Source organism: Temnothorax curvispinosus, unplaced genomic scaffold (genome assembly GCF_003070985.1).
Source record: "Temnothorax curvispinosus isolate PA1 unplaced genomic scaffold, ASM307098v1 QBEX01000258.1, whole genome shotgun sequence".
Taxonomy (NCBI): Eukaryota; Metazoa; Arthropoda; class Insecta; order Hymenoptera; family Formicidae; genus Temnothorax; species Temnothorax curvispinosus.
The window spans coordinates 1,135,334-1,162,200 of NW_020210038.1; the positions used below are offsets into that span (position 1 = coordinate 1,135,334).

General features: G+C 43.6%; 2 protein-coding genes across 4 annotated transcripts in view; both read left to right on the plus strand.

Moving 5' to 3' along the window:
* LOC112451928 (cone-rod homeobox protein) overlaps positions 1-4,109 on the plus strand; it is a 37,966-nt gene extending 33,857 nt beyond the window's left edge. For both annotated transcript variants that reach the window (XM_025011839.1, XM_025011849.1), the window contains exon 5: positions 1,353-4,109. In XM_025011839.1, coding sequence (XP_024867607.1) covers positions 1,353-1,863 — 511 coding nt within the window. In that variant the 3' untranslated portion in view covers positions 1,864-4,109. The remainder of the gene's footprint in view (positions 1-1,352) is intronic.
* A 14,892-nt stretch (positions 4,110-19,001) lies between these two features.
* On the plus strand, positions 19,002-20,831 carry LOC112451866. Of its 2 annotated transcripts, none has more exons than XM_025011773.1 (2): positions 19,002-19,336; positions 20,256-20,831. In XM_025011773.1, exons 1-2 carry the CDS (start codon positions 19,061-19,063, stop codon positions 20,355-20,357), a joined length of 378 nt encoding a protein of 125 aa, XP_024867541.1. In that variant the 5' UTR covers positions 19,002-19,060; the 3' UTR covers positions 20,358-20,831. The 2 variants fall into 2 exon arrangements, with proteins under 2 accessions (XP_024867541.1, XP_024867548.1); XM_025011780.1 differs by lacking the exon at positions 20,256-20,831 and adding an exon at positions 19,780-19,907.
* The last annotated feature ends 6,036 nt before the right edge of the window (positions 20,832-26,867 follow it).

Sequence of the window (26,867 nt, forward strand, 5' to 3'; positions counted from 1 at the left end):
CCATCACGTCAGCGCGCGGCACCGGTGTGCACGTATGCATTTGCATGTGTGTACGCGCGCGCGCGCGCGCGGCAAGTAAACGAGCGCACGTAAGCAAGGCGCACGGTAGACTACGCGGCTAATTGCCGCTAATTATCGCGCTTACCGCGGTTCGGCTCTTCCTCTCGCCGCCGACGTCGCCGTCGCCGTCGCCCCCGCGCGCGTCGCGGTTTACCACCCCTTTCCTTTCCCCTTTCCCTCTTCCCCGATTCAACCCCTCCCCCCAGGCAACCACCTGAAATCCGTTACTCTGGCCTGCCGACGAACTGCGTCTTTCCTACCCCCGTCGCCCCGCACACCCCACTAACGACCTAAATGCCGTGGGCTGCCTGCCCTAACTCCTGCCCGCCCCCACGCGTCCTCCGCCATCCTATCCTCCTCCTTCCCTCCTCCCCCTCTCCCTGATCTCGGCTCCGACTCGAGTACCGACTCGAGCTCGTTACATTAATTAAACAATATTTGCGATTAATATTTGAGATAATCATCAGCGCCTCAAAGCAGCCTCCGCTCCTCTCGGAGGATGCGGAACATCGCGCGTGCTAATCGGATTAGCGCTTGTGAGGCTGCGGCTCCTTCTCTCTTTCTCTCTCTCTCTCTCCCTACCCCATCCGTTCTCGGTTTCCGTCTTTCTCTCGCACTTCATTCGCGTCTGCCTGTCTGTCTCTTGCTTTCGCTACGCTGATACGCCGGTAGTTGGAACCGCGCGAAATTGCGACGTCCTTTTGGCGATAATCGCACCGCTTGAAATAGCGTTAATTCGCGGACGAGTTAAGGATCGTTTCCGGCGTGACGATTGAGATGTTTCTGTGTCTACGTGTATCAGTGCGCGTCAATTGTGCTATTGTCGTTACTTTAAGAAATTACGAAATAAGAAAGACGGAATAATATACTTTTGTCACTTTAAAACAAAAGGTATATCGCATTTTTAAAATATCAGTCGAGAACGAGATCGCTTTGTTCTATCTTAAAAAAAAAAAATTAAACTCTTACATCGAAATGTTTAATCAAACTCCATTACATTTTTGCATTAAATTCCCCATTGAAGTATATGACTTTCGATAATAAAACGAGAACATTTCAATGTGGTGGAAAATTATTCCTATTCTTGCCAGGTTTAAAAATTCATCCAGTCAGCGATTCTAATATTAAACACGAGAGAAGCGCATTCGACTCGAAACCGCTTTTAAATTTAAAAATTAAATTTGTACTTTGTCGTATGTTTCGTATATTACGTGTTCTTAACGCTACCTTTATGTCCTTTTATGTTTTTATGTTCCATTTATATTCATTTTTCCCTCTCGTCGAACTTTCAGTACCACGGGGATAGGCGCGGGCTTCAGGCCGGTGGAACCGCCGACGTCCATCTTCTTCTCGCCTCACCTGGCCGCCCAGTTCTCGCCACCGCTCTTCGGTAACAAAGTCGTCAGCAGCGCGTCGACATCGCTGACCTCGACGACGCCATCGTTGTGGACCACCAGCGACCAGCATCGGCCGAGCAGCCTTCAGGAAATGTTGTCTTGGTCGCCGACCGGCTGGCCCGGTTCAATTTGCGGCTGTTGCAAACCCGGCGCCGCCGGCACCGGCGCCACCGATCTCCATCGAAGTAACAGTCTGGCCGAGCTCCGGAGGAAAGCTCAGGAACACTCGACCGCCTCGGCTCTCCTCGGCGGCCTCGCCGGCTTCCCCGGAGGGTTACCCCTGCCTCTGCACTTGCCGCTGCTGCCGCCCCTGTTGGGTCTCTCCAGGCGGCCGGAGCATCACCACCATCATCACCTGCCTGGCGTGGTGCATCAAATACAACCCACCACCAAGGAAGATCCCTAGGATCGCCTCTACGAATGCCGAAATCGTCTCGTAGACGCGAGATATAAATCGCAAAAGGATATTCCACGCGTATCGGACGGTCGCAAAGTCGAAGCTAGACAGCGATATAGCAATCTCGGTGAGTTCGGATCTCGATGCTATGTAGAAGCTGAAGAATGTTGTATAGGATGTTATAAATATATTTATATAGAATGTTATATGTTTCTGTGTTTTTTCATATAAGGAGAATTATTTTTCTAACTTCTTTGAAGTAAATACTACCGGGAGAAGTAGTCTTTCAAAATTAGATTTAACGAAATTTAGTCCCTCTAAGTTGTTGATTTCATTGAGTTAATAATGATTTAAATTCTTCGAGAGTACAGCGTCGAAAATTGAACTCATCGATGTTACACCGCCAATCTTTGTGTAAGTGCTTTCCTTATTATAATTGCATTTTAATCTTCTCGTATTTTTTTAAACGAAAAAAAAGTCTTTTCTGAGTTTCGACGTTGTGATAGTTCAGGCGAGTTTAAGGGTCCCAATTCCGGAAAACGACGAAGAATTAACGAACCACAATGCTACGAGGTGATAACTTTGAATCGGTAAGGCGGCTCGTGCAAACACTGCAAACTGTATATTCATATTGTCTTCGATTGCGACTTGTTAAAATAAACATGGCGCAAATTCTGTTAAGAACTTGTGCAATCCTGATAAAAACTTATTTTAGCTCACACAACACGCGTTGGATTTTTAGAAGAAATTTCCATTTACGACAAATTTGACAAACAACTTTATTTTTAGTTATATAATACAAGACGGGATCGATTTTGCAAAGTTTTCTATAAAGTGCCGTTTAATTTGCGCTTCTCTCTCTTTAAAAGTTACCAATTGATTGTTTGTGATTACTCCCGATGTTTATCGGCTCTCTATCGTTTTTGGATTTTAATAAAAATGGAAAACAAACAAGATACCATTAATACTCATTGCATATGCAATAAACCGTTGAATAATGCAGCACTATCAATTTGCAGATTACTTTGTTATATCCGCGAGCGATGTAAATAGGCGGGGGTGCATTACAATAATCTTCCGTAGTATTCTCAGACACATAAAACTTTTTCTCACATATGTAATCAGCAATAGCTTCTAAAATCTCCATATTATGCAGAAACTTATATTTTATTTATTGCCCTAACTTGCGACCCAGACATAGTTTGTATCGCCACTATTCACTATCTACAACGTATGAAAATCGTTGAGTTCCAGGTGTATCGTAACAAGTTTGGCGAATCCGTTAATGATAGCGAGGATCATTTAAAAAAAATTCTGCGAGAGGAGGGAGCCAGATTTCTGACTGACTTTCTGAATTTGGAATGGCTAATACGCGTCGCGATACGTTTGTATTGTACATAATGAGAACAAATGCGCGCGCGCACGCGAGCGGCGAGAACAAGGACGAGAACGACTTGTGCGGAGACTGTGTAGCAAAGTGTTTACGGATGGTTTCGTTTCTTTCCACGCGAGTAAGAAGACGCGACGGACCAACACGTGCCTGATGCGCTGTATATTCAATTGCTCGACATACTCGACCAGTCGATTCGTTCAAGCCACGCGGACAGGCTCGAGTGCATTCATCGTAAAATTCCTACGTGCGGGAGTTGAAACCGATGTAATCTCGGTTCAGATTTCGATACTGCTCTGTCAGAAAAAGAGAAAACGTCTTGGATTGAATTTAATTAATCTTACGGAGATTATGTGGGTTTTAATCCCCGGCTATAGGTAAAGCGAAGAAACTCGTTTCGAGTTGGCTACTACTCTTATATGCCTTATAAAAAAAAAAATTCGTCGATCGCCCGGCAATATTAACCGATTTCAGATCTTTGCTACGTTTGCGAGTATCGTAATTCATCAAATAAAATCCGTCGTTTTGGCGCAAGGATCAAGGAACGAGCAGAAGAGAAGGCGGAATGATCACGGAACGGATTTGGTTTGATAATTACGCGATAAATTCGACGAGATAACGATAATTCCATTTATGTCGTAATCCCACTGGATTTTCGCGAAGCGAAAGGAAAGCGTAGAAGCGAAACGGACGTAGTTGTTTGTAGAGACCTGTATATTACCTCCCGATAAATAGTCAGTGCTAATCAAAGATAGCCTAATGAGAAGTATAGTATAAGGTAGCGGATTAACTGTGTAGAACTGTGGTAGCGATATATCAAATAAACTTGTTCTCTCATGTGATGAATCCTGATGTATATAAATCATTCGTTCGCATAATTATTTTAGCCGTATCCTCCCCATATACGTGGGCTCCCGTAAGGGTATCCGAACTCAGTTATCCCGGCATCTCGCTCCATCCGTCCGATTTTCCGTCCCGAAATTCCGATTCCGTAACTTATTTTGCCGCTGTAGCACGTTACCGCAAGATTGCATATCGCGGATATCGCTCCGCGATTCGATCTCGGCGCAATAAGTTCCCCATCCTCGCGTCCGCCAATGGCATCGGAGCATCAAGAAGCGCTCTCCTTCGATCCCGTATAGACAAATAATTGTGCCATAACTGAGAACAGCCGAGGACCGACCCGCCGAGTAGAAACCAAGTAAAAACACAGGAAGTGGAAGAAATAATGCAACGGCGCGAGAGAAGAAGAGAGAGAGAGAGAGAGAGAGAGAGAAAAGACGCGGCCCTCGCGGAAGTGGAAGCGAATCGCGGTAGAAGGGCGAAAGAAGGTAAAGGGGCGCGAGTCAGCGAAGGTAGCGGCAAGGGGCGAGAGGAGGACGGCGGAGGGCGGAGGGGGGGTGTTGGCAATCAATGCTCCTCATAAGAAAAGCTCGCCCTCTCTTATGGGATCAACCCTCCTCGAGGGTACATGCCGAGTCTTCTCGCAGAGTAAAAAGAAAGGAGAGAAAGCACGCGGAGGGGTATAGGAGAAGGTAGCGGTGGAGGAAGGAGATGAGAGAGGATGGCGGTGGCGCGGGAGGGCGAGACGGAGAAGCGAGCGAGGGGGTTGTTCCCGGCTCGACCAACCAGCGGCAAGACGCCATTGATCGGCACGTGGCTCCCGGTTGGTGCAACGAATTCCGCCGGGGGTGGAAGGGAGGGCAGCTCTTCTGCTTCCGCGGCGGCGGCGACGGAGGTGGTGGTGGCGATGGCGAAGGAGACGGGGATGGTGGATAGAGAGAGGAAAGGCAGCAGCCGCCCCGCTGGAAGACGGAAGAGCGGCCGCTGCGGGGAAAGGGGGGAGGGGACGCGCAAGAGGGTGGCGGACGCGCGTGTTCTGCACACTCCGTTACACTTACTGGTAAACCGTATTAATCAACGACATCATGGTTTATCCCCCATTCCTCTCCGCCTCCGCGCATCTACCTTCCTTAACCTCCTCTCCCTTCTCCGCCTCCGCACCGTCTCTCGCTCTTGGCTCCTTCCTCACTTCCTCCTTCCCTCCTTATCCCCCTTCACTACCACCTCCGCGGATTCCATCGCGATCTATAGCCAACGCGCACCGACATAGTCTTACAGCACCCTTGCCCAGTGGTGGCGCGAGATAGAAAGACGAGACAGAGAAAGCGGCGGGTGAGGAAGGTCAGGAGGACAGGGGAGGGTGAATCAAGGCGCCGGGCCACTTTGGGAGAGGCGATCGACGCTTAACGATGTCTCTCGATACCCATTACGCGGCTAGCCGGGATTCAACGAGCCGGTACCGACGCTCTCGCGTCATTGTGCGCGCGGAGAGAGCGGACTGGCGTTTCGCAGAAAAATCCGATTGATCCCTCCCCCTCCCCCCGTCCCTCGTACCCTATCCCGATACGTTCCTTCCTCGTAACTCGCCGGAACGGGATGGGCGGATTTTGCGGATACTCCGTCTTTCCTTCTCCCCGCGCTACCGCTTAGTGGTCCTTTTACAATTCAGACAACGCGCGCGGAGTATCTCTTTTACGGCGAACACGATCTTCGCGGCCATGCGAATAAAATAGCTGTTGACGCGAAAGACGGTTCCTGCGAAGATTCGTTGTGATATTTTATCGAGGAAGGAAAGCGAATAAAATTGAATCCCTATCGCGTGCGGGAACAGATCGATCGAACGATATGTTCAAAAAATATTTGACAAAAGAAAATAATAGATCCTAATATATATATATATATATATATATATGGAAAAGAAGAGACGCCCCCTTTTCATTTTATTTAAATATCGGAATCAGCATGGAATAGTTAATTAGGACGACCGCAAATAATATTCTATTACTTCGCGCAATCTTGAAATTGAGTTCACAGTCTTCGATATTAAATGAAAACTATGCAGTTAAGCACACAGTACAACAGATTAAGATTTATTCCTTTTTTTTTCTTTATAATCGGTATCTCTGATAAAATGACATTTCGCTGCGCGATACCGGGATCAATCTCAATCCGACCGCGCGCCTGGGGGGAGGGAGGGTTCGTTTTAATCGGGCACGAGTAACTGATTTTCGAGCATCACGAGATTCACGCTTAACAGAGAGAAGATGGTTGAAGCTGCCTGACGCCGGTAGACAGTGATTAATACCGCGACGTCGTCTGGCGTCTCTCTCCCGTGCCATCCCTCTCTCCTCCCCCTACCCCCGCCGATGTATGCGTAGGGTCGTGCACAAGAGGGCGTGCTCCGTTTCACCTCTCTCTCGTCCCGTCTCGCCCCTGCGCCACCCCCGAAGCGCGCACTCCGCGGTAAAAGGTTTTACGAAATTCATTGTCAGGCAATTTGCATGTCAAAGCCGCTGAGAAACGTGGCGCTCCAGGACTCGGCAGCAGCAACAGCAGCAGGGGCGGCAGCAGTAGCAGAGGCAGAGGCAGAGGCACCAGCAGCAGCAGCAGCTCTATGCTACCGTCGAGTGTCTGTCTCTACTCTTCTTGGGCTTCGCCGCGCCGCCGCGTCGCCACTTTCAGTCTGATGGAATTAGGGGAAAAATAAGGCCACTTTGCGCGCGTGACGCCGCGAACGAAGACAATTGTTTATTAGACGGCTCGATCTTTCGCTTCGGGCCACCCGTGATATTAAAGTTCCGCGCTAATGACGTTCCTCGGCATCTCTGATTATCGAGAAATGTTGCGCGCTAATTGTAAAATAACAAATATGATAATAATAATTCAGATTACGTCGATGGATCTCTTCTACGTTTGCTTTTAATATGCTGAACAACTTAATCACATACTTCTATTATTTTTTAACAGACGAAGAAGAATATTAAAAAATTGATGTTCCAATTTTCATCTTAAAAGCTCTCCAGTATCTTTCTTAACTTTTCCGCAGACTCTCTTATTCCCTCTCAAAAGAAAACGTTTTAACGTGATTAAAGCTCTAAAATAAAAAAAAAAGGGAGAAAAGTTTCTTGCAAGCTTTCAATGGATAACATATATTTCTCTTCTATTGTTTTATTCATCGATGCTCGACCTCTTTAGCTTAGTATTCTCTGTCTTAATGTACGGTTCTATCATTTATCTCGGCATAAGTAAAAAATGAAGCGATACAACCACTCTTCTCGATAAAACTTGAATGGTATAAATTACATTAACGTTTACGCAATTTGCGACGGTAATAACGTATGCATCGTTAAAATGAGAGATGCAAAGGTTCAACCCGCCGGACAAAGAGGAGGACGCGGGTGGAGAGAGCCGAAGGGAGGAGAGACCCTCCTTGGATCCTCCCCCGATATAACGCCTTATAAAGAATAAAGCCACGGGCGGCGAGGGCGAGCGAAGAATTTATTGAGGTTGTCTGGCGAAACTAAGGGGATCAGGAGCCGCAATGATTTTCAATTTTCGAATCCACTTCGCGGCCGTTCCTTCGTTCTCTTCCGACTCCGGCGGGGAGATCGGATCGACATATCTGGTTCACGTGTAACGTATACAGGATAGACGTAATCCCGCCCGCGGGAAAAACTCGTTCCCTCTCGCTTTGCCCCCGTTTCATCCCCCCTGGACGCGGGGATTGCGTTCGCGTGCTTGTTAGAAGCGCGACGGTATATCGGTTCGACTGCCATCGATCTCATTTATCCCCTTGGTCTCTAATTTATTTCCTATAATCCTTTTGTATCCCGATTGCCCGGAAACGAAGAAGTTTATTTCCAAACTGTCTAAAATACGTATCGTCAAAAACTTGGGATATTACGTGTTAATAACAAAATGATTTGAGAACAGATTCTTCAATTAAAATATCAAAAGCGTAAAATACAGAAAGCATTAGAAGATTGTTATTTTATGGAAACTACAGACTTTTTACGCATAACTGATAGAAGAACGGATAGAAGAGAAATAAAAGAAACCATGTAATCGGCAATATTGTTTTTAAAAAGTATGACTGTAGAACATAATAATATAAAATAATAATAATAAGTTGTTTTTAGACAGTTGTCTCTTTTTACGTGAATTAAAATTACGTTTTTAATCGAGTTCGAAAGAAGGAGTCAACCGGGAGCAGCGGAGAGACGTGGAATTTTCAAATTCTACTTGCGCAGCGAGGTCGAAAATAGTGCGAGATGCTAAACGACCGGTTCGATCGGCACGGCGGCGGCGGCGGCGGCACGTGGCGGTCGGTGCCGTGAAAGGCGAAGACGCGAAAATGATCGGGGAGCGGCGCGGTCCCTAATGGAATTATAAATTCAATACCGGCCGGCGCAGCGCACCTGAGTCTGTTTCCTGGTATTCGGGTAGATTTTCTCGCTCTGGGTGCACGCGGGATGTATGCGCGCCGCGCTCGCGTGGGTATGTGTGTGCAAAACGTAGGTAGGTAGCTGCCTCGCGCATGTATCGCCGCCGCCACCGTAATTGCCATCCTAATAATTGTCACGGTGTACGGGCGCGTACCGCAGCGGCGCGCTCCTGCGCCGTGTGTGTTTCCGGGTAAATGATGGCCCGCTATCCAATCTACGTTCATCGGACGAAACCGCGTAACCGGCCGAAGATTAGTCGCGTACGTGTGAGAGCGTTACGCGCGTGTATGTATATACGATCGCATGAATCACTCGCGTGACGTTTCTAATTGCGGATATTATTACCGCGCGCGAGATCTATCTGGGATATGGAGAATTGATGAAATGGTTCCGCATTTAGCGAAACTAATTTCACTCAGATTTTCTCTGTACGAAAAAAAAGATACTTTTTTTTTATTCTCCCAAACTTAAACTTTTTGAGAAAAATGTGCGTCTCGAGCATGTTGAAAATCGGAGGAGAGAAGATTCGTGTTGCAGCTTTTGTTATAGGTAAAGAATTCACGCTGATGTTGGATAATTGAATACTTATTACACGATTACGCGGCGATGTGAGTGAAGAAGAAAATTAGCGAACTTGTTAATTCACTACTATATACTGCATATTCATTACTATTACATATTATTACATAAAATCATGTGAATTATTAGATACTTGATAAACTCGTTGGGTGTAACGAATATGGGAATGTGAATATTATTAGAGTTAGTAGAGCAAATAACTGTCGGTAAACCCCTAAAATAATCGAGTCGCATTACACCAATTAAAAATGTAAGAAAAATCACGCGGGCTTCTATATGTACACGATCAATTTTGCAAATCTCACCAACGAATAAGGGATCCCTTTTAAAAATGTAAAGTCTTACAAAATCTGTCTTCTCCCTTTTAGTCAGAACGTCATGCAAACGATGGAATTAGTCCAACACTATTGCATTCAACGTACTCTTTGTCCTGATCGTTTTAACATATTCACCAAGCCGAATTGAAGCATTCGAGTACATCGGCTTACTTGAAAATTGATAATCGCTATCTTGTTGCTCGTGGCAAATCAATCCCGAGCGGTACACCCCTATCCTCAGGTATCTCGCACGCGTCAGGTCGTATCCTTCACTACGGTCGTATTATCGAGATTGGGCTCACCTCCTTCTGCTCCCCCCCGCTCACCCTCCTTGCCAACCGGCCATCACCCTCTCTCACCCTCTACCTCTCTCTCTCTCTCTCTCTCTCCCTCTCTACGGTTCTGTAGCCCCAATCACACCGGCAGCCGCTAAGTGCGATCCATTACGCGTAATGGAATGCGCCAATTATAACATTTGCTGAATAATTGGCGGACGCTCGGCTGCGCCTGCCGATGGTGCAGGCCGGCACACAGGGTATATACGCAGAGGTGGCTGAAAGGGACAGCGGGGGTGAGGGAGGACAGTCGGGGTGTGTGGGTGGTTGTGTGGCACCCGCTCGATACGCGCGCACACACGCACGCACACGCACACACATATACGCGCGCACACGTATGTGCGTACACGCGCGCGGCATGGCAAACATCAAATAAATCATTTAATAAATTTTGCGGAAGTGGTGGTGGTGGTGGTGGTGGTGATGGTGGCGGCGGCGATGGTAGTGGTAAACTCTAAAAGGCTAGTCCGTTATTTTGCAGTGACGTTCACGAGCGCCGTCAATGACGGCTAGTTTTTCTCGTCCCTCTCTCTCTCTCTCTCTCTCTCTCACTCTCTCTCGCTCTTTTCTTGTACTTGTCGACACGATGGACAAGTAAAATAATATTTAATTTATTGGTATCTTCGTTCGTTAAATGTGATAAATATCGCGATTTCACTCGACACTTTTTCGAAAAAGTGTCAGCGAGAGATGAGCAGAAAAGAAAAAAGAACAAGAGCGACGAAACTTAAACTAGAGCAGGGAAATTTCGAGACGAGATCAATATCGCGACACAACGCAGTTAAGATAATTTATGAAGAATAATATAGCGGCACGATGGAAAAAGTGCGAGTAATGTGTTGTGAGGTAGAACAAGAAGATAATATAAAGATAAAACAGAGAGACAATGAAAAAAAAAAGAAAGAATGCTGCAGCAATGACAAAAATTACCGTAACAATTTTTCCAAATTGCGAGCAACTTGCTCCACAAGGTGCCCGTAAAATGTTGCCGATAAAGCATAGAGGGCAAAGATAAACGAAAAGTGATGGCCGATATCACGTTTCATTAAAAAAAAATAATAATAAATAAAAAAATCAAGACTTAAAAAATCTATGTTGAAACTACGGTATTCCTGCCATATTTTCTGCAATATTAAATTAAAAATATATTTTTTATACACGACGGGATTCTATAATAAATACTTTTATAGAACGCGCGTATCGTTCAATTTCCCGCTGACTCTGAAAATATTACGCGTGTTTTAAAACATATACGCTCCACTAGTAACGCAATTTTTCAATTATATCAATTAACTCTTCAAACATTTACATCGCTCGAGACTCGAACTTCCGCACGCTTTTTTCGTTCCCCCTCGCCCCTCCGCCCCGCTGGCATCCGCGTTTCCACGGATTTCGCATCGACATCGCGCGGATAAATTTGACGCGGAGCTGTACAAATATATAAAAAAAAAAAACGAGTAAAAAGAGAAGATCGGATCGCTGTGTAATAAATCCGGCCTCAAAGCGTCAAAGGGCGTCGGCGCCGGCGATTAAGATCCTCATGCGAAATTGATGCTAATTGATTTAATCCGTCCGGTATTTACGGCGAGCAAATGAAACGAGTGTTTTCATCGTGACGTCAGATACCGGTATAATATCTGTTCCCTCTCTCTCCCTCCCGCGCCCAACCCCCGGCATCGCCATCGCCGCGCCGGCCGCCACACCGACACCGTCGTCGGGGATGCGTAAAAACGCTGCTCGCGTACACGCCGACGTGTGTGTGTACAGTCTATAATCGAGTTATGCACGCCGCATTTTTCCATCAGCTCTGCCTCTCTCCCGTCGATCAAAGAGCGCGCGCGCGCGGGACAGGGGCGCATGGGGAGACGTGAGAGGGTGCACATAAAACGTTAGTAATGCATCCCGGTATATAAAATGCCCGCTCGTTCGCGCAACGCGCGATACACACATCAAACGGTTTATAAATCAAAACTTATAAAAAATTGTTGCGTATACGATATTACCGCCGGCCGCGTTTTTCCCAGCCCGTTACTATGTCGGGAGCGCATTAACGCTCCCGATAACCCTTCCCGTTTTCCCTCCCCAATTTCCCCTCTGCCCCCCCCCCCTCCTCTCGAAACGTTTTCCGGCGGAAAGTAATCGGGCAGATCGCTCGCTTCATTTGTCGCTCGGCCGCGCGATATAAAATGCCGAAAGTTGCGACGAGAAAGTGTTATAATGAGTATATCGTTACGCGCATTTTTCGGGTTATCCGCGGAAAAACGCCCGATGTCGACGTGATCGAGATATTAATTAACTCGCTCTTTCGATCGACTATCGCGGTCTCGCCTGACCGGTTCTCTAAATGCGGAGTAGCGCGCGAAATTTATCGAAGGGGATTGTCATTGCTTGCTCGATCGAGAATTCTGATCGAAGATTCGATCTTGATTATCAAAAGATATCTCGAGCCATTATTCATTTAGCGACCACCGATATTTCTAAAGAACCGCCGGATAGACCGAACGGATGTCGGAAGGACCAGTATTAGCGTTTAATTGTTTAATTATCTATTCCTACGCACGTAACACGCGATCCTATTAATTCGCGCGACGCAATCTCAGTGCGCAATTTTAATCTTACTCGGATATTGCGGAGAAATTTTTCCCCCTGCTCTTTCCATATTTTTTTTTTAAATAAGTTCGACCTAGATGTATCGCGTAATTGTTTCCAACGATAGAAAGGTATTACAGATGAATGGTGACATGGATCCGTTACCTTGAAATAAATAGGCTGGAGCAAATGAAATTAAATATTTAATCCTGTATGAAACCTATATGATTATTGATCGATTTATTGCGCGCTCGCGAGGATGCATATTTCATGTGAACAATAAAGATTAGAACGAAATATTTAAGTGCGTATATATAATTGTGGGCAATATTGATAAGCATATTATCTGGATAGGGAAAATAAGTTATTAAATTAGCTTGGTACGTTTTGTCTTTTCTCCTATTTTCTCTCAAATGTATTGCCAGGGTTAAATATTTTATAAATCAGGGCAAGAAAGCGATAGTCAAATATTCTTTCGAGAGATATGCATGTATTATACATATAAATAATACATATATTAAATAAATGAAAAAGGAAAGGGGAATATAATGGAAATGATTATTGTATAATTTATTGCATTTACTCTTATACATATTTAATTTGTCCATTTTATCTTAATCTTGCCTATCCATCCATATTTATCAATAATAATTTAACGTTGCAATACTCGAAACAAAAAGTAGAAGATTTGAGATCGAATAAACATTTTATCACGGAACACAGAATTTTGTTATTATATATACGCGTTACGTTTTATAATTACTAAATTATATTAAAATACTTAATATATCAAAATACATATACGAATAACAATAATTCTGGTAGAGCGTGCAAAACGCCAGCAAGATATTTACAGGCATCAATATAAAAATGTATTAAAGAAAAAAAATCATATTGACAGAAAATCTTGATAGGAAAGTTTATTATCCGTTTTCAATCTCGCGTCATCTCTCTTGTCGAGCGTTATCAACTGTGTTATAATTATATAAAACTTTAGACGTTATACGAGAAGTAACGGAGTAAAGTTTTTCTCTCGCGGGCCTGCTTGTCGAGCATAATTCGACACTTTTGTCATTATCATTCGCCGCATTCATTATTTCCGGTAAACGATCTCGCGTCAATTGGCCGCGAATCAATATTAGCTGCATATAATACATTTTAGCGTTGATTATTAACCTGAATCAGAAATTCCCGAATTTATCTTGCCGCATAAAAAAATATCATTTAATCGTGCGCACACAAACCGCCCAATTTTGATTAAAAAGCTTTCGGTTGATACAGCATGTGCAGTATTTATAATTAGTTACATCGGGTATTTTATTATATTTTAATTATGCAACACTGCGATACTACAGTATACTATTATATAATTCAATTATAATTTAATTATTACGTAATTGAATTTAATTATATAATACTGTAGTGTTGCGCACACAAAGCACTTAAAACATTATATTTACTGAAATTTAACGGACATTCTGAAATAGCATAACGTTTACTTTCTTATAAATAATTTTATAATAATTAGTAGTTAATATTTAATATTTGAAGACAATTTCGTATCAACGCGATAGTGTAAAAATGTATGCGTAGAAAGAGGTATATATCAATGAAATATAAACGGCGATAGACGTGACAGAAATGATCGAAGAAATGATCAAAGTTGAGCAAAGTATAATTTCTGCATTCGTGTAAGTAAAGGACACGATATTCTTTTTGACTATAATAAGAAGTAATAAAAGCGCAGATACAGTTCTCATATGCATATAAATTATATTACGTATAAATTATAACAAAATTACAAATTATTGTTAGACGATAATTCAATCGCCGTGAATTTTACCGGTGTCAATGGAAAGAGCATTAGGAAAATCATCGCGAATAGGCGGTCTCCGCTTATTTTCTTATCTATAATTAAAATCCGATAAGTAAAAAAGCGGAAACAATTACGCGATACATCTAGGTCGAACTTATTAAAAAAAAATATATATGAAAAGAGCAGGGGGAAAAGTTTCTCCGCAATATCCGAGTAAGATTAAAATTGCGCAGTGAGATTGCGTCGCGCGAATTAATAGGATCGCGTGTCACGTGTAGGAATATTCTATATATCGTTGTTAATTTAATATATTACATGTATTTAACACAATCAACTCAAATCAATTTCAAAAACGAAAGATCCGTTACCTCAGTATAAAATAAAAAATTATTCACTCACCGAAACGATGTGCAGCAGCGGAGTTGTAACTATATAGTTGTAACAACGTCGATCTGTAACACATAAGCATAGGAATTCGAATTATAACGGCGTCTAGATTATTTAAACATTATTGCATATCGAATTCCACATTCATCTTTCAAACAGGTGCTCGCGACGAGATTATGTATAATTTTTTCTACAAATCTCTTTCTTTGATAAATTAGATCTAGTTAAGGGTAAGATATTGAGGAAATTACGAAAGAAGAGGGACAGAAAATTGAAAAAGAGAAAGGAATTAAATTAATGCCAAAGATAAAGCTGTGATAGGTTATATTTTAAGTATAAGCTTTGTAAATGTAAGCAGATAGTAGATTAGAAAGGTATGGATGGACGTGTATGGGAAAGGATTTATTTTGTAAGCCAAGTCCCTTCCTAGCAATTGTAAGCTGGAGTAATGAATTCTAGAAATCTCTTTCTTTCGAGCTTTCGTAAGATTTCGTACATAAAATTCCTCTTCTCTTTAACTCTCATTCATGCCAAATTAACAGTTCGTATAAATCGGAAGAGACTAATGATAAATAATGTGATAAATGATTGAGTGACACTTACCCCGAGGTTGCTCCGCCGTCGCCCGACGCCTCCCAGGCCTCCTCCTCCTCTCAGGAGATCCCTCAGGTTGCACGATTACACAGCACAGCAGTCAGCACGGCACGGCACAGCACGGCACAACACTCGCGAAAAAATACGTTCGATTACGATCGCACGCGAAGCCGCGAAATGATTGTCAAACGCGGAAAGAAATATGGCGCGACATTTGCGCGGGACACTTTGCACGGCACTTCAAGGCCGTCGCGCATAAAAAAACATAAGGCTTGCGTATGCATAGCATGAGACCGTCTGGACCAATGAGCATCTTATGTAAATTAATATGGCGATTTTATGCTGGATGCTCATTGGTTCAGCGGTCTTATGCTATGCATACATGCAGTCTAGGCAATTTTGTGCGCGATAGATAGCCTTCAGGTTACTCCAATCTCTCGATTGGACACGCGAGAGTGCAGGTTAATCGCTAATCGCAAGGAGCGGTACCTCGTGGCCAATTCGAACCCCGCGGCCCCGGGAGGGGATCGGTGCCATCTTGAGATTCTTGAGAAGAAGAGAAGCAAGAAACGGTCGCGTTTGGCTCGCTCCGCATAACCCTTTTAACCCTCTCCAGGCTTCCAGGACACATATGTACCGTCGAGTTTAGATTCAGGACTGAAGTTTTGTTCGCCGTTGAAATTGGTTTGTACATGTACCATTTAGTCTTTCAATGCATCTTTATTTTAGATTAATACCGTCTACCGAAAGGCGTTCACCGCGATCGCGTCTCTAAGAATAATGACGGAACGTCGCGTGTCGCGTGCCGTCCGCCGACTCGAGTCTCGTCACGCGAATGATTTGCACGGCGACCTTACCGTGAAGTAAACCGCGCGGTGCGTCGCGAGAAACGGGCGACGGGTATCAAAACCGTTACGAAATATTTGTCGCGTATAAGTACCTTCTATAAGTACCTTGCGTCTCGAACTGACTGCTAATGAACGATGCGCTGCGACGGGCACAACGACTCTCCTTGAACTCGCGTTCGATACGGCGATTCGCGTATCACTTCACGCTTATATGATCTATTGATCTGAAATGAGGGGCGAGTTGCGTCTCAGCGTCAGCGCGATTTTCAAAACGCGAGGGGTATCTCGAGCCAACCGTCTAAAGAAATTTAGGGAAATGGTTATCGCGCGTCCGTAAAAATCACGATGAAACACAACAATCTGTAAATTTTCTCCTTCGAATTGATAAACTGCGATATTTGCTCCAATAATTAGCCGTCGTTTTAATACGCTTACCCGAATTCTGAAATGATCAGTCCTAGGGCCGGTATCATAGTCTGCGATTAACGTGATCCTCCGATTAAACTCACTCTGCATCTTTTTCTAACTGTCCCCCTAGAAAGAGACGAAGAGTGAGTTTAATCGGAGGATCACGTTAATCGGAGACTGTGATACCGGCCCCTACAGTTAATCGCTTGTTGTAAGAATCAATTGCGCGATCGCAATCGTGTCTCGAAGCGTAATGTATACGGTCGATCCGACGATGTACTTCTTCTTCTTGTTTTAGATGGCTCCGATTCCCAATACGGACTCGACATGGAATTCGACGATGTACGGAACGCGTCGCGCATCGCGACTTGTCCGCTCGAGCTCCGACGTACGAATGCTCGGAATGCTACCCAGGTAGCAGACAGTCGTCATAATGACGTGATTCTAACGTCATATTATGACGTATGTTACGTCATTTATTCCTAAAGTTTAACGTAAAAATGACGTATTTTTCACGGTCCTAAGTCACATCCCAACGACGTCATTTTCTGACGTTTTATTGACGGCAAAAATAGGTCTAATGTACGACATACCGGTTTCTAGAAATGTTTTTTATGAAATTAAAATTTTAAAATGTCTACTTGATAAACGTTTACAAAAAAATGTTCTTTTTCTTTATTTAAAAAAAAAAAAGCTTTTTTAACTGTTTCGTTACATGTCATGTGCGTATAGCCGCTCTCAAGGCGGTCACCCATCCTAGCACAGTACCGCGTCCGAGTCGCTTGACTTCGATGATCCAGTGGACAGTGACGATCTTCTCACCCTGATGTTTCCTTATTAACTGTACTTGTCTATAACAGGTACATCTTTAAAGTGTTCAAAAATCTTGTAATGATATCTTTTTGATAGTTATAACACTGCATGAAATAGTTGTCATAAAACTATAATTACACACGCAACTAGATCCACTTATACCATAAATTCACCACGTCGTTCATAAAGTTACGAAACACTTTATAAATGTAGGAATATTCCTGTGAAAAATACTGTGAAAAATGTCATTTTTACGTTAAACTTTAGGAATAAATGACGTAACATGCGTCATAAAATGACGTAAGAATCACGTCATTATGACGACTGTCTGCTATCTGGGTAGTCAATTAAACGTCTATATAATGTCATTTTACAAAGTCTTTTTGACGTATTAAAACATGACGTTAAATATACGTCACATAATCGACGAATGACGTTACTGACCAATTATGACCAAATATTGACGTCAAAATGACGAGTGCTTGCTACCTGGGTAGCGCGGCGACCTTGGGTAAACAAAGCCTCGCGGCGCGTCGCGAGAAACAGGTGACGTGTATCGATACCGTTACAAAACATTTAAAACGTTATAAAACATAAAATATATGTATCTTCTATCCTATAGCCCGAGTCTCGTATACTAATTGCTAATGAACGATGCGCTACAACGGCTCTCCGTTACTCGTTCGATTCGACGATCCGAACATATCGATTAAGAATGAGATTAACTCCTGTTTTTCCCTAATTTCTTAATATTACTTTGATTATTTCGACTTATTAAGGCTACGCAATTTCACTTCTTTAAAATAAAATATTGAAAAGAAATGTAAGAATAATAATAGAAAAGTGTATTATATAATTCCTAAAATATAATTTGCAGGATTCAAAATACAGATATGAATAATTCTCGAAATAATTATAAAATTTAATAAATCTTTTTGTAAAGAGAAAGTTAATTAATTATTCTTATCAAATTAATTTTAATATAAATTTAAAAAATTTACGTGTTGGTAAAACTTATTAATCAGCTTTATTAATTAACTTGTTAATCAGTTAATCGTTATCTCTATTAAGTGAAGGCTCACTAAATACATATATGTATACCCCGATTTTGTGTTTTATATACTTCTCCGCAAATGTATTTTCGACGCTCCGACAGTAGCCGCCTGAACGGTAGCTGCTCTTCGCAAACGGCGCGGTTGCGCGCGTTATCTCGAGAAAGTGGGAACGGAATCGGATAAAGAGAGCATGAACAGAGCGGTATCGTCGGCTCGAAGAGTAACGAGGTTTCCCTCGGTTGGTTAATCCGCCGCGGATTGGATCGCGCGAAAACACGCGCGCTAACGCGATTTTCGGCGGGCTCTCGCCCTCCGCCCTCTCTCGCCCTCGCCTCTCGCCAGCCGGAAGTAGCGGAACCGTGGCGGCCGCGGCGCGGCGTCGGTGACACTCCGATCGTGCATCGTTTCGCTTTCGATGGGAAAAAAATGCGAGCCGCGTACAGCTGCCGAAGGCCGCTCCAGATTCCAGGACAGCGAACCTGAACGCCGTTCCAGAATCCGTGACACTTTTCAACCCTTTTAGTTTCTCGAGACCTACGACGTGTTTTTCGATTCCGGAGATTCAGAATTAATGACGATTGACGCGAATTAATGACAAATCGAGCGCTTAGTGCAATCGTCAGCAATTTCCGAGCGCGGTTGAAATCTATTGAAACTACATTATAACTCGTATTAATTAATAAACAGTAGATAATCTATTATTTATTATTGTTTGTGACATTTCGATATAGTGATTCATGTTGAAGAGATTATCTGTTTATTGTTTTATCTGTTTTACAGCGTTATAATGGCGTACACGGCACACGGCTCTCGTATGCAAATGAATAGGATGGATTCTACGTCGAGTATTGTATTACCCCGAGCGCAACGGATCGTCAACGGCAACCGGAAATATTTACGGGACACCCTTCGGAGCACGGACGCCGCCCTATCATTATCGGCCGCTTTGCCGGATTTATTGAAAGCGATCCGGCACGTGCCAAATGATCATTACGCCCCGGTCGTTAAGAGCCAGCACATGCTCATGTTTATATCGCGGCGCATTTCCGCACTCGTCTCTCCCGTAAGTAACTGCGAAAGACAATTGTGTGTCTACAATCCTCAACATATCGAGTTGCAAAATTTTGTTTTTTGAAATTGCGTTCTTGAAACTGCAAGCAACTGTACTATTATGACGTTTATCATAAAATTACAATGAGCAACATTAAATTTTTATACTACATAATAATTTCCGTTTACAAAGCTATGGAATTCCGTAGCCTAAATAAGTCGAAATCGAAAAGTAATATTCAGAAATCGTGAAAATAAAATTAATTTCTATTCTAAAGTGTGGCAGAAGTTAATACTCATTCTTAGTCATTCTTAATCTCTTTATGTGCAAATCGTCAGATCGAGCGACTCGAGTAACGGAGAGCCGTTGTAGCGCATCGTTCATTTGTAATTAGTTTAAGACGCAAACTATAGAAGATACATATATTTTATAACGTTTTAAATGTTTCGTAACAGGCAACGGTATCGATACACGTCGCCTGTTTCTCGTGATTGATTCTTACAATAAAAACGATCACCTGCAGGACTGATCATTCTCTCACAATTGGAGACTCGAGTAAGCGTATTAAAACGACAGCTATTTATTGAAGCAAGTATCTCGCGCAGTTTATCAATTCGAAGGAGAAAATGTATAGATTATTTTTTTTCCATCGTGATTTTTATGGACGACGATGCGATAATCATTTCTCTAAACTATTAAAAAAATATATTAAAATGTAAGAATAATAACAATAAAATATATTATATAATTCCTAAAATATAATTTTTTGGGGCTCAAAATATAGATATGAATTATTCTTCAAAATAATTGTGAAATTTAATAAATCTGTTTGTAAAGAAAAAGCTAATTAATTATCCTCATTGAGTATAAATTTAAATAATTACAATTATATACATTTCCCGTTCGGTCGGCTAAGTGATTTTGATTTTAGACAGATCTGTCCGAGACTCGGCACGAGGGCAACCCAAAATTTCCTCTATCGACTGGCGCGAGTCCACGTATGCCGTGCCGACGAATGGCCTGTGCCAGCTGATGAGGCGGAAGGCACGTAAAGAGATAAAGCGGCGAAACGGAGGGACGAGACACAGAGGGATGCCTGTGATGGGAGGAGGAAGGCGAGCGGGAGGGTGGTAAGAAACGCGGAGTGGGAGAAGAACGGCGAGCGGGTACGGGGAGAAAGAGAGAGAGAGAGAGAGAGAGAAATCAACTTTTATTTGCCCGGAACGTCGTTAGGGGTAAGTGGAGGACCGAAGGGTGGCCGGACGTAATGGCGCCCCTCAACCCAACCTCGGCTCTTGCCTTCCGGTATCCGTAGCGTGTCTATCGTGCTTCTTCATCCCGCTCTCCCGGTCCACCTCGCTCCCCATCTTCCTACTTTCCCCCTTTTTATCTCTCGATCTGAGAAGCACCCGCGTGTCTCTGTCCGCCTATCTATTGGCGAGTGTTCGGCCGTTATCAAATTGGCGATGTCTCGGCCGGGAGTTTCACCGGAAGTGAAGCGTCGGACTTTGACGTGAACGAAATTGTAGAATTAAAAAAGATTTGCCGTAAGTTTGGAATCTCTTGCTAAATATCTAATATCTGATATCGCGAAATATACCTCCTTCGGGTAATTCGATCTGACTAAGTCTGACATTATCCACTTGTAGCGATTAAGTGTTTTTATTTGAACCTAGGATCGAGTGCCTGATTTTTACATTTAAAAGTCATTGTTCTGAGGGCAGTATGTACATATAGATTTACTCAATATTTTGTGGAAAAAGTAAGGAAAAACCAAAAAGTATTTAAAAACGAAACAAGCACATTAAAATTACTGAGCTTTATTTTTTCGATACTGGGGTGCAAAAATTACCCTAGGTGCCCGTTCTCAGGTTAAATCGTAAATCATTAATTTTGGTCACATATCAGTGACGTTCATTGCTGCAAAGAGTATTTTTAACGTAAGTTTCGCTGAAGAAGCGACCGGCGCGCTTGCGGTCGCAATTTAATAGACCGTGGAAGAAGCGATTAATTCTCGAATGACATAGCTCCCGACCCTGATTCCCGACCAGACGTATTACCATCACAATGGCGCACGTCGAGTGGCACGGAAAAGAAGGGTGGGCGGGACGACGAGATTGCGACGTCCGGCGTCCCGACGCCCCGAAATGCCACCACTCTCTTCCGCTTCTCTCGTCCGCGACGCCCAGTCGATTACGCGTATCCCAAATACGTTTGACTTAACCGTATCTACTGGCGAAATGGATTTCGTGCGTTTGTCTGCGTCGTATACAATTCCTCGAAAACATTCGACATAGTCCGCGTGTATGTAATCTTCTCAAATTTTAAATTATTAATAAAATTATCGCAATTTGACAATAAAAACAGAAATTTGTCACTATTTTAGTAGTTTTATTCAATTACCTCGGACTAATATTTAAAAAAACCAAATCAGAAACTTTTACTTTGCCAGCAAATAATTAACACCGTAAATTAAAAAAAAACTTTACCCATATCATAGAATAAAGTTAAACGTAATATATATTTATGTATAATTTATATATGCGTTGTTTTTTTTTAAGCAAAATATGACTTTGCGACGTTTTCTTCGCAAGCGATAATCAATTGATCGCTCTTCTCGATGTTCTCCACGATCTTACGACCCGTAAGCTTGACACGGTAAATTTGGCGCGTTAGATACACTCGGTAAAAGCTACCGGGTGACCGCTCGGCAGCGTCTTTCACCCGTCACGCGTATGGTCACGTGCCGTCTGCTTCGCGTGCGTATACACATTTAATAGCTGTCGGGACATTATGTCGAAAACCCTGCGACGCCCCGCGCCATCACGGGGGCCTTTGTGTATAAAATAAGACGTTCTCCCATCCACGGCTGAAGAGCGAGGAGGGGCACGGAGGAGGAAGGACGGAACTCGTTCAGGGGGACGAGAGAAGGATGGCTCGGCAGATATTACGACGAGTAGTTCCAACCCCAGACTTCCGTCGTGATAAATTAACAGGAGCTTACGACGCTCTTCTCTCTTTCTCCCTCCCTTTCTCTTTTCCTCTCTTGTCTCTTTGTCGAAGAGCGAGGCGTCGCAAAGACGCTCAATCGGCACTGATAACAATCAGCTATTGTTCTTCTTTCTAAGTATCGCGGATCTTCTTTAGCGAGTTTGTAGTAATTAATCGTTTATTTCCCAATAAATATTTCCCAATTAACCCCGGTTTTCTTTTCTTTTTTCTTCAGTTTAGCCTTAATTTACCGTATTCTATTTTATCATATCAAAAAATGCGATACTCGAGATGTGTGTAGACTGTGCCAGAAGTACGTGAATAAATTTTGAAAGTAAGAGAAAACTTAGAGAGAAGGGTAGTAATGCCATTTTTACGTAGCTATAAAAGTACACTTGGAAAGAATGGTACAAAAATATTTTCTATAACGACTCTCTTTCTTTTTCAGCTGAAGGGATTAGTCTCTGGTCTGACCGCGCGGAAGCGGCGCAAAGTAAACGAGATTTCACCCGAGGGATGCGGAAAAACACAGCGAGCCGAGTCCCGCAGCGAGTATAGCGTAAGTAAGCGGCGTGATAGCTTCAGTATGTAACAAGCGATTACTTATTTAACGAGGGGTAAGACGCGCGGCGCGGGGAGGCCCGTACGCGCGGCGCCCGCGTGCGATACGAAATTTCAATAAACCACACGTGAGAATTCGCGGTAATATAACCTCATCAGAAAATGTAACGGGGGCGAGCCAGCCGCGCGAATAGATAATAATAAACGAGCGTTAATAATAAACGGGGTTAGGGGAACGAGGGACCCAGCCTGAATATACGTGCAATGCTCGAGCGTACGTGCACATAGTTCCCCCCTTCCTTCCACCTCCTCATTAACAAGATTCTAATTCTGGCCACTATCAACGACGTCGAATTTCTTACAGGGAGCGATTAGGTTTTATGGTGTCCCACGAAAACGGAAATTGTCAATAATAACATCGCGTCAGTTGGCGCTAATACGTTAATATTTCAGCTCCAAATTCGTTCTTCGAGTTACATCTGAAACATTCCTCGCAACTAAAGACAATTAAATATTCCGTTATCTTTTATACGATATCTTTTATAAAGATTAATCTCACTAACTGTAACTAAAAAAAAAATGGAAAATACGATAAAATAATTTTTCCATTGTGCAAATATTAATTCTATATAAGAGAAGAATTACTTCCCCTAAAACAAACAATATCTTTCCTATATACCGCGTCTTTATTTTCCCGTATCTTAATGGTATATCTATGTTTACTCACGCATATATAATAATCCGTTTCAAAAAGCTCCTCCGCGCGGCTAAAAGAGACGAAAGGAGAAGGAAGGGGAATAAACGACTGTACTGCGCTTCTTCTGTAAGAGTATCTACCACCAGCGACCACCATCAACGATCAGCGGTGTACGGCCGCGTGTCGTGTAGAGTAACAGCATAGTAGCGCCAGCAACGAGGGTAACGAAGAGAGTGAGAGAGAGACGAGGGGGAGGCGAACTAGCGCAACCCCGGAGGTCGGGCTATCATAATATAGATTAGCTCATATGGCTCCTCCCTTGTGTTAGCTCGGATCTGGCTCATAGCCTCGAGTGCTCCGGGATTCACTATTCATACACGCGACAATTAGATAGGCATTACTCCGTATACACAGCTCCCCGGCGCGCGCGTACGCGTGTATGTACATACGTGTGTGTGTATGTGTGTAGGGTGGCAACCACGAAGCCCCGAGTTGGCTGAAACCAAGGACCGCGGGTGGATGGGGCGCGCGGGGGGAGAGGGGGGTGAGGGGGTGCGCGCGGCCTGAGTCAACCCCTAAGCCAGTGTAAACACGTTTTAATAGAGATTCGCTCGAGCGGTTATAATAGCTTCGCGGATGTAGCGGCCCGGCCGCCTCTTTCGTTCTCCCTCCGTCGCCCCGTTCCCTATCCCTACGAGGTGTCCCCCGCCGGGCCCCCGTCGTCCTGGCTCTTTTCCTCAAGCGCCCAGCGTCTCTCGCCGATTGTGCTTCCTTAGCCGTGGCGTTTCTCCATTGGTTACGCGCGGTCTGCTCCCTCTTCGATTACGCACTTTCCGTTTCGAGGGAAAGAGGGATGTCAAGGTTTCCTGTCGTATCCTGAAACGGGGCAATCCCATGTTACTCTTTGGACTGGAAATTACGTGTATAATATTGCATAATTATAATAATTAAAGAAAATAACAGGTTTTATGATAACGTACGTGCGATTTTAACTTTAGCAATGGGTTTTTCGAAAAATTTGGAGTTGAATTTCTTTATCTTTCAAAATTGTTTAATATTTTTATACGTGCACGTCCGACCATGTATTATCCATCACAATTTTAAAGCTCTTTGCAAGAATTTATATAGTGATAGTGAGATAAAAACAGAAATAAAATTAAGAGTATTATTTATGTTCAAGAGACGTTATGATATTTTAAAAATATAAATTCTTATTAAGTCGATTTGAATTTGTACCAAGGCTAATTGACTGCTGTGCTGCAATAAAATAACTTCTTTAAATTTAAGTTAAAAAACGTGATCTTCTCTCAAACGGTAAAACGACACGTAAAAACGATTTCTTTCCCCCCAGTTTCCCGGTCGATCGAGGATGTCGATGTACCTTTTCATCCGGTTGTGCACGGCGTAAGAGGCGTATGCGAAAATCTCGAAGGTGAGTTGGCGGAAGCTTTATCGACTTAGAAAGTTTCCGAGGGACGTCTCGCGGCGGTAAACGTAAAGGTAAGGGTGAGCCATCAGCGTGTAAAGAAGCGCAATAAAAGCCGCCGCCGTCGTCCTGGGAACGACGAGCTGCTTCCGCAAGGACGTAAAAAAAAAGAAGAAGAAGGAAGGATGAGCCGCGCGATATCACAGTGCAATTATCTCGGTGGGGAAATGAGCTTTGCGAAATAGAAGCGCCGTGAATGCGGGGGGGGGGGGGGGGGCGGGGGCGTGCGCGACGCCGCCGGGCGTCGTCGCGCGAAGGAGGTCGGCCGGTAAAAGCTCGTATTTAGACGTTTTCTTCCGAGGACCAAAACGACGTCCCGGGCGTGTTCAAGCGGGTGTAATATACGCTCCACTTTTGAAAACAACTACGGAAGTAGTTAATCACGAAAGTTTAGCTGGGGCTGTAAAATTCTTAAGAAATTGGTCGACAGCGCGCTCTTCGCCGGCAGCCGTTACTCGGAAGTGGCCCTTAAATGGGTGGTTGCCGCCGGAATTCCAGCCCCGGCCGCGTCCTGATTCGCACGATCGCGCGTCAGTTATTAATACCGTTATATTGCGAAAAGGGAACTTTGAGATTGGACGATACTGGAGTTGCGAGATACGCGAAAGCATATCGTTTTTTAAAATTCACTTGTGTCTCGAAAGTAATCTCTCCCTCTCGTCAATTATAAAAAATTATATTTGAGAGTCTCATGAAATTACAATAAAAAAGAATTCTGAAAATGGCGGTTCACTATACGAGAAGACATGGCACGCGCATGATTTCGTTCAACGTCCATCAAGCTGTTTTAGTTGCTTAGACCGAAATATAATACCTTGGCGGCATTTATGTGATTATTAACGCTTATTAATGCACTTCACGGAGAAATTCCATCACGTTATTTTGATATCACATTTTCATTTGATTGCGTTTAATGTTTTGCCACCGAACCGCGCCGGTACAAACGTACGAAATATTCGCCATTAAAAACGATATTTGTATACATTTCAGCGTATAACGGGTAAATTCAAATGGAATGAAGGAGAGTGAGAGCCGCGTAAAAGTTATGCATATGAATATTATGCCACCAGATCGGTAACACTACCCCGCGTTTGAGAGTTAAAAATATTCTGATAGATTTCGCGCGCGCGCGAATTCATGTATATGTTAATTGTAATTAAAGCGCTGCCTTCCATGAAAAATTCAATATTATGACAACGAGACAGGCAGAATAATTTTAAAAGAGACGCAGATTATCGATAGTGTTATAAAAATATCATTTTCGATCTTGCGATCACATTTAACGTTACAGTTTATCTTTATACGTTACCGCGCATTATAATTATAATTAAACGACCCCACCTGTCGGGATTATCGTATTTACATAACGATACGTGCCGTTTAGACATCGCTTAGATTCGAATTGATTTTCCCTTGGGCGCAGCGGCCGTTCTCGCTAAATTTGTCGCTAACCGGAAGAAGAGGCGCATTAACGGTCGCGTATATGCACGTAAAGGAATGAAGGACTTGCGAGCTAGCGCGAGCGGGCCTTATGCGAGCGTCGCGGACGAGCGGCCGTCTCGGCGCGGAAGAAGGGAATCGACGTTAGGGGTAACCGGGGCAGGACGGGAGACGAGAGTCTCCAGGTTGAATAATTCAAGCTCTCATTAGGGCGACAAAAGCAGCCTGATGGATAGCTGCTCGGCTACGCTGGCTGTCGCGAGTCCGCACGGACTTTCCTCTCTCTCTCTCTCTCTCTCCCTCTCTCTCTCTCTCTTCTCGCAGATAGCGTGTGGATGCCCTAGGATTGTGACTCATCCCCGTATCCT